Below are 12,008 nucleotides of genomic sequence, written 5' to 3'. Positions count from 1 at the left end.
TGATAGCCCATCAAACTTGTATGCAAAATGAATATTGCATTAAACAAGAATAATGGCTCGCAGCTCTATAATTAAAACCAATTTTTAAGCAAAAAAAAATGTTTAAATTTTCCAGCATTTGAGAACGTGAGTTTTTTTTCTGTGTATGAATTTATATAGAAGAGTAAATTTACTATTCCCGGAAAAGCAGCTTACACGCTTTAGGAATTTGAAAGGAAAATGTTTCAATTAAAACTAAAGTTTACTTCCAGGAAAAGTAATTTTTTTTGGGCCAACAAAAATTGTTTTTATTGTAGCTTAATTCAAGCATGCCAAAATTAAGTTTAATGCTAAGAATTTATATCGTTTAGTATACCAGAAAGCAGTTAAAAAGACGAAAGGTTAATGCAGCTCATACAGCATTTTCTGAGTAATCTTGTCCAACGTAAATATAAATTTATTACATCTGCTACGGGTGCACCCCACTTAGCCACATTCCATTCAACCGCAAATGCTCTAAGTGGGTAAAATCATTTGCATATTGAAAACTGAGAGCAAAGGGAGCAGGGCGGTGCGTGGCATGGACACACAGTTCTCATTATCCTGGTGCAAGACATGTCCTAGAGGGCAGGTTCTTTTCATCTCGATTTGGCAGGCCAGTTGCATGTTTTTCGTTAAACAGATTTGCCTGTAGGATCCCTTGTTGGTTTCATTGAGTGGGATATGCTCATTAAATTTGCACTGCTACCACAAATCACAGTGACGTCATGGCCAAAATTTCAACGTCTTAGTACACATAATGAAGCAGGGTTCCTGGAAGCTTTGCCTGTGCCACAAACATACTTAATTCATAAAAATCCAACCGAAAGCTCCCCGGCGAAAGCTTTGCGGCAGCAGCTAGCCGACAGGTGTTGTTTAAGCCAAACCAGACAGTCAGTAGCCGACAGGACGAGCAGCCAGCAGGTATGTTGAGTGCCACACAGATTCCATCCTCCGCCAAATCATTCGCGAGCGGTGAAAGTGAAAGTTGACACGTGTATTGTACCTGGATGTTTGCGGTGTATATATATCCTGTCGTGGGGTGCGGCGATGTGGTGCATCTAATGCAAATGCACTTTAAATGCATCTGCGGGCGTGTCGCAATCAACTTTGGCAAATGACGTTCTAATTTTCCGTTAGAACGGTGTTCTTTTTCAGGCACTTGTGTGCGGGTAAAAGTGGGGACATTTGCTCGGCATTTGATCAATTTTCCCCCCTGAGTTCTGAGTAAGTTTCGGAAATGGGATATGGTATAAAAGGAATTCAATTAGCGTCAAAGTGCGCCGTTATAAACCAATTTGGCTAGATTTGTTTCACACCAAATTAAATCCTTTCTGTCTCGAAAGGCGGAAGTTGATACTTTGGTTAGCTTAGGCCAAATTTGCTGCTTACAATTACGCTTTAAAATACGGGGTATTTTTTATGGTCATATTATTGTTTGGATGTGTTTACTTTTTTATTTGCATTTTAAATGTATAATACATTTAGACATCAATTAAAGGCAAAATACAGTTAAATTTAACTTAAATTAAACAAAACTTGTAAATTACAGCAGGTAATTGATCAATGTTTTATTCATTCCTCTTAACGAAGCATAAACGTGTTAATTAGTTACAAAGGCGAATATAATAGTGAGATGCTTGTTTTCAGTTTTCAAAGTGCACACCAAGCATATTTCTTACAAAAGGTCAAGTGGCACAAGTTGCTGCTCAATTAGGAAACTTTTATCAACTCATCGCTTAAGCGCATCAAAACTCAAACCCCCATGCAGTTATTGGCAAAGTTTTACCAATTGTGTAAAATATTACACGAAACTAACTAATTGCCGAACTTTGAGATGACCCTAAAGCAATCAGCCACATTCAGCGAATGGAGACCAAAGTTTTGCCATCGGTGAAAATAGCAGTTTGACACTTTTTACCTGATAAGAATTCGAACCTAAAACACTTCAACTTCAACGGCACTTTAGTAAATTAAGAAACGGGAAACACCTGGATCAATTCTCATTTACCTACCTGGCAACAAAAAAGCTCGCCCAATTCCAGCTAAAACGTAATTAGTCAAGATTTGATAACCGGCTATGGACGGTTAATTGTAATTACTGTATAGGGGCAAAATGCCAGGCAACAGACCCGCGGAGTTAGACGACAAGAACTTTGACAAGCCACCTCGCTGAAAGTAGAAGAAAGTAATTAACAAAATGCTAAAAGAGAGCCAAAAAGGACTCTATCTGGTGCCGGTTAGCTCATTTGTCCAGGACACCACCTTCAGGAGCAGGAGCAATAACGAAATTGCACTCCCGCCTCATGCGACCGGAAGGAAAATGTTTTTCTTTGCCTTGAGCTTGTCAACGGCCTTTCTTCATTCATTTACTTATTAACACCACAGCAACAACAACTGTTGCCAATCGACCATTTAGGGAAGTTCAAAGACTTAAATTGAAATTAAATTGAATAGCCGACAAGGCCAGCAAAGCAGCCTAAAATAAGAACTGACATCCCAATAAGTAGGCAATTAAATCTAGCATTTTATCTATTCTTAAAACAGCTTAATGTTAATATGGCAATTGATTAAAATGTCCAAAATATTCTTAAGATATGGAGAACAAAGTCAGGAAGTAACATTGAAAAATCCAGCTTAAGAAGTAATTAAAAGGCTATGTTTAAACTTTAAATTTATTGCTAGAAGCTATTACACAAATTGTTTTAATTACTTTTCCCAAAGGAAAGCCGTCAAGGAACTGAATACAATTAAAATACATTGTTAAAATGAAAGGAAAATTCACTTTCAGTTTTTGTATTCCCCTTGGCAAGCATAACTTTCAGAGTTTTTTTCTGGCTTGATAATAATAATCTACTTTTAAAGGTATTATGAAAAATAAAAGGAATTTAGGGGAAAGGAATTGTTTTACTCACCTAGTTTAGCGAGGGAATATTCTAATTAAGATAATAAGCTTTCGACTTTGGCAGTTTATTCTATTTAAATTTTTAACGTTTTATGAACAGAAAACGTTTAAAAATTAGTATTCTTAATTTAATGATACAAGAATTCTCTAAATTGTGGTTGATGGTCAAATTTGGTAAAATCAAATAAAGTAGACAATATGCGAAATGGTCATAATTTGATACATGAACATGTGCCCATTAGTATTTATATATGCGAATTTCATCCGGTATTAAAAACAAAGCAATGGAAACGAGTCCGGGGTCTGAGAATACATAAATTAACTCACAGCCGGTAATAACACTAAAAGCAAGCCGACAATTTTAATGAGCTGCCTGACGGGGATATTGCCGGGAGTGGTTCAAGGAGCCACGAATCGGATTCCAGGATGAATGCTTCGCTAAGGCGCAAATATAAGGGAATTTCTCATCCCAGAGGAGGGCAGAACACGGCTCCTGGGCAGGCATACGTTTCAATTAAGCGAAGACTCGGTTCTCGTTTTCACAGTTCACCGGGAAACAGCAACAAACATTCCACGGGCAAAGATGTACTAACGTGGCCGCCATGAGCATGACCATTTCGAGGTGGGCAGCACTGCTGCTGCTCCTGGTTTTGGCCCATCAGCTGGACCCCTCGCTGGCCACGCCACCATCCTCGTTTTCATCTGGAAACGCCTGGCAGCGCGCTCTGTTCGGACGCGATTCGCGCAACCTGATGCACCGCAGAGCCCCATTTCCCGTCGCCGGAGATCTGGCCCTCAACGATTACCTTGGCCCGTACTCCGCCGTCGAGCCGGAGCAGCACCAACCGCTTCCGCCGCCACAGCAGGTGAGTGTGGTGGGTGTGTGTAATTACAAGTAATTGCATAGCGTATAACCGCTGACAGCGTCAATACATAAAGGCTGCAGCCAGATAAATTCATTATATCAATCGAAAGTGTGAGTGTAAAGTATATAAATCGTAATAAGCTAATTTACATGGAAACAATTTAAATCAATTTTTACGAGGGGTTCTTTTCACCATTAAGCAAAAACAGTTCTTTAAAATCTTAAACATTTTTTTTTTTAATTTTTTATGTTCCTATTCTCATACTTTTATTGAAGGTATTGAAATATTAATGGATTCTAAAAAAACTATTATGTTCTTTTTTTCACAAATGAAGTTTTTGTTTTGCATATAAAATATTTTAAAAATTTGTTTTTTTTTTGGTTTAAAGCACTGCTCAAAAATTTCTTTGTATGTGCACATTTCAATGAGTATACGCCATGTTGGCAAGCCACAAACAGCCAAAGGCTTTGAAGCAAATTAAAATTGAAGCCAGAATTCTGGTATCGCTTTATTTGCCACTTGGTTCACGGATTCCAATCAAGGGAAAAGTTCAGAGTTCACTGCGAAGCTCAAATTAATTAACGCACGACAAGTGTCAGCGTTATTGATAACTGACTGACTGCTGCTGGTGAAAATATAACGCATGCTGAACAAATGCTCCACTAATTGCCACCGCTTTCAACCCATTCTTATACAAACACAGATGCGGCAACAGACCGAAGTTTACGGAATCGTAGAGCCGCTGATTGAGGACACTCCCTGCGCCGACCGCGCCTGTTTCATCAACGAGGATTGCTGTCCCTCCGGGGTCTGTTCCAGCACATACGGCGGTGAGTTGGCCTAATTGCATTCCATCCGGCACTTCAATTTTCCTCGCGCTTTAAGTCGACTCTTACGGGGGAGTGGGCTTTAAAGTTTTATTTTCTATTTTATTTTGTTATCTAAAATGACAACATAATATCTTAAGAAGGTTTTGTCTAAAGTTCGATCGAAGAAAAGTTGATGAAGGTATGGCTGTATTTATACTTTAAAGCGTTTTTCAAAACTACTGCACCGTTTTCAAATTGTAAGTACTATGTATCTAGCCATGTTCGTCTGTCCGTTTGCCTATCTGTCTGTCCGTCCGTCTGTCCGCTTCTACGCAAACTAGTCTATCAGTTTTAAATCCTTCTGCGTACCAAATTGTTTATTTCTTTACAACATTTTTTACGTTACGATTTCATGAGTTTGTCAATATTAAATCCTGTGGTTTTATGCCGCTGATGACCTGTATCTGTTTTTATACCCTTGCAGAGGGTATCATAATTTCAGTCAGAAGTTTGCAACGCACTGAAGGAGACGTTTCTGACCCTATAAAGTATATATATTCTTGATCAGCATCACTTGGAGAGTCGATCTAGCCATGTCCGTCTGTCCGTCCATCTGTCCGTCCGTCTAGTCCCTCAGTTTTAAAGCTATCTGCATGAAACTTTTCCAAAAGTTGTCTTTCTATTGCAGGTAGTATATAAGTCGGAACGAGCCGGATTGGACTACTATAGCATATAGCTCCTATAGGAACAAGCGGAAAAAAAATTATAACTTTGGTGTTTTTAATTTTTTTTTTAGTTCTTCGACATAAAGTAATGGTTAAATATTCCAGAATTACGGTTTAAATTTCATCAAAATCGGACGACCATAACATAAAGCTCCCATTGAAACAAAAAAAAAAAATAAATAAAAAATATTTAACTATTTTATTTTGTAATTTTTTGTAAAAATTGTTTTTGATTATTTAATTATTTGACAAGTTTAAATTTTAGTTAATTTAATTTTATTAAAATCGGAAAACGGTATCATGTAGCTGCCATAGCAACTCAAATAATTGAGCTGCAAATCATCATAGCTTCAATGCTTTTAAACATACACGCAAGTTAATTATAATTTTAATGTCTTCACGAATATTTAATTTTTGCTATAACTGCAAGGGTATATGAACTTCGGCTTGAAGATTGCTTCCTTTCTTGTTAGAAATCGATTTTTTGAAGATATTAATTTTCTGATACATTTTTTTCGTTGTAACTTGGACAAAATTAGACGTATAACCATGAGAGTGGCTGTTTTGTATAGTTTGCGACCTACACTATCCGTTTTTGAAGAAATTAATTTTACTGACCAATTTTTGCATTTATGATAAGGGTGGGGGTCATCATTTTTTTCAAAATATTGAAAATCTGAAAAATATTTACTGCGAATGCCATTTAATAGGCAATTTAATGACGAATTCAGCGATGTATGACATTCCATCATTTGACTATTACTTCTCAGCGTTTTGAAAGAAAAACTGATTTTTTAGGTGTTTTTTTTTAGGTTTTTGGAGACTTGTAAAAAGATAAAATCCGAAAGACTAATTTCGTTGTAACTTGGACAAAATTAGACGTATAGCCATAAGAGTGACTGTTTTGTATAGTTTGCGACCTACACTATGCCATCCACAATCGGTTTAGAAAAATGAATTTTGTTTTGGTGCAAAAACAGATTTTTAAAAATCGATTTTTTGAAGAAATTAATTTTCTGACCAATTTTTGCATTTTTGATAAGGGTGGGGGTCATCATTTTTTTCAAAAATTTGAAAATCTGAAAAAATATTTACTGCGAATGCCATTTAATAGGCATTTTAATGACGAATTCAGCGCTGTATGACATTCCATCATTTGACTATTAATTCTCAGCGTTTTGATAGAAAAACTGATTTTTTATGTGATTTTTTTTAGGTTTTTGGAGACTTGTAAAAAGATAAAATCCGAAAGACTAATTTCGTTGTAACTTGGACAAAATTAGACGTATAGCCATAAGAGTGACTGTTTTGTATAGTTTGCGACCTACACTATCCATCCACAATCGGTTTAGAAAAATGAATTTTGTTTTGGTGCAAAAACAGATTTTTAAAAATCGATTTTTTGAAGAAATTAATTTTCTGACCAATTTTTGCATTTTTGATAAGGGTGGGGGTCATCATTTTTTTCAAAAATTTGAAAATCTGAAAAAATATTTACTGCGAATGCCATTTAATAGGCAATTTAATGACGAATTCAGCGCTGTATGACATTCCATCATTTGACTATTACTTCTCAGCGTTTTGATAGAAAAACTGATTTTTTAGGTGTTTTTTTTTAGGTTTTTGGAGACTTGTAAAAAGATAAAATCCGAAAGACTAATTTCGTTGTAACTTGGACAAAATTAGACGTATAGCCATAAGAGTGACTGTTTTGTATAGTTTGCGACCTACACTATCCATCCACAATCGGTTTAGAAAAATGAATTTTGTTTTGGTGCAAAAACAGATTTTTAAAAATCGATTTTTTGAAGAAATTAATTTTCTGACCAATTTTTGCATTTTTGATAAGGGTGGGGGTCATCATTTTTTTCAAAAATTTGAAAATCTGAAAAAATATTTACTGCGAATGCCATTTAATAGGCAATTTAATGACGAATTCAGCGCTGTATGACATTCATCATTTGACTATTACTTCTCAGCGTTTTGATAGAAAAACTGATTTTTTAGGTGTTTTTTTTTAGGTTTTTGGAGACTTGTAAAAAGATAAAATCCGAAAGACTAATTTCGTTGTAAATTGGACAAAATTAGACGTATAGCCATAAGAGTGACTGTTTTGTATAGTTTGCGACCTACACTATCCATCCACAATCGGTTTAGAAAAATGAATTTTGTTTTGGTGCAAAAACAGATTTTTAAAAATCGATTTTTTGAAGAAATTAATTTTCTGACCAATTTTTGCATTTTTGATAAGGGTGGGGGTCATCATTTTTTTCAAAAATTTGAAAATCTGAAAAAATATTTACTGCGAATGCCATTTAATAGGCAATTTAATGACGAATTCAGCGCTGTATGACATTCCATCATTTGACTATTACTTCTCAGCGTTTTGATAGAAAAACTGATTTTTTAGGTGTTTTTTTTTAGGTTTTTGGAGACTTGTAAAAAGATAAAATCCGAAAGACTAATTTCGTTGTAACTTGGACAAAATTAGACGTATAGCCATAAGAGTGACTGTTTTGTATAGTTTGCGACCTACACTATGCATCCACAATCGGTTTAAAAAAATTAATTTTGTTTTGGTGCAAAAACAGATTTTTAAAAATCGATTTTTTGAAGAAATTAATTTTCGGACCAAATTTTGCATTTTTGATAAGGGTGGGGGTCATCATTTTTTTCAAAAATTTGAAAATCTGAAAAAATATTTACTGCGAATGCCATTTGATAGGCAATTTAATGACGAATTCAGCGATGTATGACATTCCATCATTTGACTATTACTTCTCAGCGTTTTGATAGAAAAACAGATTTTTAAAAAATCGATTTTTTGAAGAAATTTATTTTACGACCAATTTTTGCATTTTTGATAAGGGTGGGGGTCATCATATTTTTCAAAAATTTGAAAATCTGAAAAAATATTTACTGCGAATGCCATTTAATAGGCAATTGAATGACGAATTCAGCGCTGTATGACATTCCATCATTTGACTATTACTTCTCAGCGTTTTGATAGAAAAACTGATTTTTTAGGTGTTTTTTTTTAGGTTTTTGGAGACTTGTAAAAAGATAAAATCCGAAAGACTAATTTCGTTGTAACTTGGACAAAATTAGACGTATAGCCATAAGAGTGACTGTTTTGTGTAGTTTGCGACCTACACTACCCATCCACAATTGGTTTAGAAAAATGAATTTTGTTTTGGTGCAAAAACAGATTTTTAAAAATCGATTTTTTGAAGAAATTAATTTTCTGACCAATTTTTTCATTTTTAATAAGGGTGGGGGTCATCATTTTTTTCAAAAATTTGAAAATCTGAAAAAATATTTACTGCGAATGCCATTTAATAGGCAATTTAATGACGAATTCAGCGCTGTATGACATTCCATCATTTGACTATTACTTCTCAGCGTTTTGATAGAAAAACTGATTTTTTAGGTGTTTTTTTTTAGGTTTTTGGAGACTTGTAAAAAGATAAAATCCGAAAGACTAATTTCGTTGTAAATTGGACAAAATTAGACGTATAGCCATAAGAGTGACTGTTTTGTATAGTTTGCGACCTACACTATCCGTCCACAATCGGTTTAGAATAATGAATTTTGTTTTGGTGCAAAAACAGATTTTTAAAAATCGATTTTTTGAAGAAATTAATTTTTGGACCAAATTTTGCATTTTTGATAAGGGTGGGGGTCATCATTTGTTTCAAAAATTTGAAAATCTGAAAAAATATTTACTGCGAATGCCATTTGATAGGCAATTTAATGACGAATTCAGCGATGTATGACATTCCATCATTTGACTATTACTTCTCAGCGTTTTGATAGAAAAACACATTTTTAAAAAATCGATTTTTTGAAGAAATTTATTTTACGACCAATTTTTGCATTTTAGATAAGGGTGGGGGTCATCATATTTTTCAAAAATTTGAAAATCTAAAAAAATATTTACTGCCAACGCCATTTGATAGGCAATTTAATGACGAATTCAGCGATGTATGAATAAATAATTTTGTTTTGGTGCAAAAACAGATTTTTAAAAATCGATTTTTTTGAAGAAATTAATTTTCTGACCAATTTTGCATTTTTGATAAGGGTGGGGGTCATCATTTTTTTCAAAAATTTGAAAATCTGAAAAAATATTTACTGCGAATGCCATTTAATAGGCAATTTAATGACGAATTCAGCGCTGTATGACATTCCATCATTTGACTATTACTTCTCAGCGTTTTGAAAGAAAAACTGATTTTTTAGGTGTTTTTTTTTAGGTTTTTGGAGACTTGTAAAAAGATAAAATCCGAAAGACTAATTTCGTTGTAACTTGGACAAAATTAGACGTATAGCCATAAGAGTGACTGTTTTGTATAGTTTGCGACCTACACTATCCATCCACAATCGGTTTAGAAAAATGAATTTTGTTTTGGTGCAAAAACAGATTTTTAAAAATCGATTTTTTGAAGAAATTAATTTTCTGACCAATTTTTGCATTTTTGATAAGGGTGGGGGTCATCATTTTTTTCAAAAATTTGAAAATCTGAAAAAATATTTACTGCGAATGCCATTTAATAGGCAATTTAATGACGAATTCAGCGATGTATGACATTCCATCATTTGACTATTACTTCTCAGCGTTTTGAAAGAAAAACTGATTTTTTAGGTGTTTTTTTTTAGGCTTTTGGAGACTTGTAAAAAGATAAAATCCGAAAGACTAATTTCGTTGTAACTTGGACAAAATTAGACGTATAGCCATAAGAGTGACTGTTTTGTATAGTTTGCGACCTACACTATGCATCCACAATCGGTTTAAAAAAATTAATTTTGTTTTGGTGCAAAAACAGATTTTTAAAAATCGATTTTTTGAAGAAATTAATTTTCGGACCAAATTTTGCATTTTTGATAAGGGTGGGGGTCATCATTTTTTTCAAAAATTTGAAAATCTGAAAAAATATTTACTGCGAATGCCATTTGATAGGCAATTTAATGACGAATTCAGCGATGTATGACATTCCATCATTTGACTATTACTTCTCAGCGTTTTGATAGAAAAACAGATTTTTAAAAAATCGATTTTTTGAAGAAATTAATTTTCTGACCAATTTTTGCATTTTTGATAAGGGTGGGGGTCATCATTTTTTTCAAAAATTTGAAAATCTGAAAAAATATTTACTGCGAATGCCATTTAATAGGCAATTTAATGACGAATTCAGCGCTGTATGACATTCCATCATTTGACTATTACTTCTCAGCGTTTTGAAAGAAAAACTGATTTTTTAGGTGTTTTTTTTTAGGTTTTTGGAGACTTGTAAAAAGATAAAATCCGAAAGACTAATTTCGTTGTAACTTGGACAAAATTAGACGTATAGCCATAAGAGTGACTGTTTTGTATAGTTTGCGACCTACACTATCCATCCACAATCGGTTTAGAAAAATGAATTTTGTTTTGGTGCAAAAACAGATTTTTAAAAATCGATTTTTTGAAGAAATTAATTTTCTGACCAATTTTTTCATTTTTAATAAGGGTGGGGGTCATCATTTTTTTCAAAAATTTGAAAATCTGAAAAAATATTTACTGCGAATGCCATTTAATAGGCAATTTAATGACGAATTCAGCGCTGTATGACATTCCATCATTTGACTATTACTTCTCAGCGTTTTGATAGAAAAACTGATTTTTTAGGTGTTTTTTTTTAGGTTTTTGGAGACTTGTAAAAAGATAAAATCCGAAAGACTAATTTCGTTGTAAATTGGACAAAATTAGACGTATAGCCATAAGAGTGACTGTTTTGTATAGTTTGCGACCTACACTATCCATCCACAATCGGTTTAGAATAATGAATTTTGTTTTGGTGCAAAAACAGATTTTTAAAAATCGATTTTTTGAAGAAATTAATTTTTGGACCAAATTTTGCATTTTTGATAAGGGTGGGGGTCATCATTTTTTTCAAAAATTTGAAAATCTGAAAAAATATTTACTGCGAATGCCATTTAATAGGCAATTTAATGACGAATTCAGCGATGTATGACATTCCATCATTTGACTATTACTTCTCAGCGTTTTGATAGAAAAACTGATTTTTTAGGTGTTTTTTTTTTAGGTTTTTGGAGACTTGTAAAAAGATAAAATCCGAAAGACTAACTTCGTTGTAAATTGGACAAAATTAGACGTATAGCCATAAGAGTGACTGTTTTGTATAGTTTGCGACCTACACTATGCATCCACAATCGGTTTAAAAAATGAATTTTGTTTTGGTGCAAAACAGATTTTTAAAAATCGATTTTTTGAAGAAATTAATTTTCTGACCAATTTTTGCATTTTGATAAGGGTGGGGGTCATCATTTTTTTCAAAAATTTGAAAATCTGAAAAAATATTTACTGCGAATGCCATTTAATAGGCATTTTAATGACGAATTCAGCGCTGTATGACATTCCATCATTTGACTATTAATTCTCAGCGTTTTGATAGAAAAACTGATTTTTTATGTGATTTTTTTTAGGTTTTTGGAGACTTGTAAAAGATAAAATCCGAAAGACTAATTTCGTTGTAACTTGGACAAAATTAGACGTATAGCCATAAGAGTGACTGTTTTGTGTAGTTTGCGACCTACACTACCCATCCACAATTGGTTTAGAAAAATGAATTTTGTTTTGGTGCAAAAACAGATTTTTAAAAATCGATTTTTTGAAGAAATTAATTTA

The 12,008-nt window shown here is 33.5% G+C and overlaps 1 protein-coding gene across 1 annotated transcript; it reads left to right on the top strand.

Annotated features, from left to right (window-relative positions):
- Positions 1–901: 901 nt before the first annotated feature.
- Positions 902–4,648, top strand: LOC128255360 (uncharacterized). Its single transcript, XM_052984913.1, has 3 exons — positions 902–942; positions 3,469–3,789; positions 4,493–4,648. The coding sequence occupies exons 2-3, from the start codon at positions 3,526–3,528 to the stop codon at positions 4,631–4,633; spliced, it is 405 nt and encodes a 134-aa protein (XP_052840873.1). The 5' UTR covers positions 902–942; positions 3,469–3,525; the 3' UTR covers positions 4,634–4,648.
- Positions 4,649–12,008: the final 7,360 nt, after the last annotated feature.

The sequence above is a fragment of the Drosophila gunungcola genome (genome assembly GCF_025200985.1).
Source record: "Drosophila gunungcola strain Sukarami chromosome 2R unlocalized genomic scaffold, Dgunungcola_SK_2 000011F, whole genome shotgun sequence".
Classification (NCBI taxonomy): domain Eukaryota; kingdom Metazoa; phylum Arthropoda; class Insecta; order Diptera; family Drosophilidae; genus Drosophila; species Drosophila gunungcola.
The sequence above is the reverse complement of the archived record's forward strand: the minus strand, read 5'-3'. Positions and strand labels throughout refer to the sequence as shown.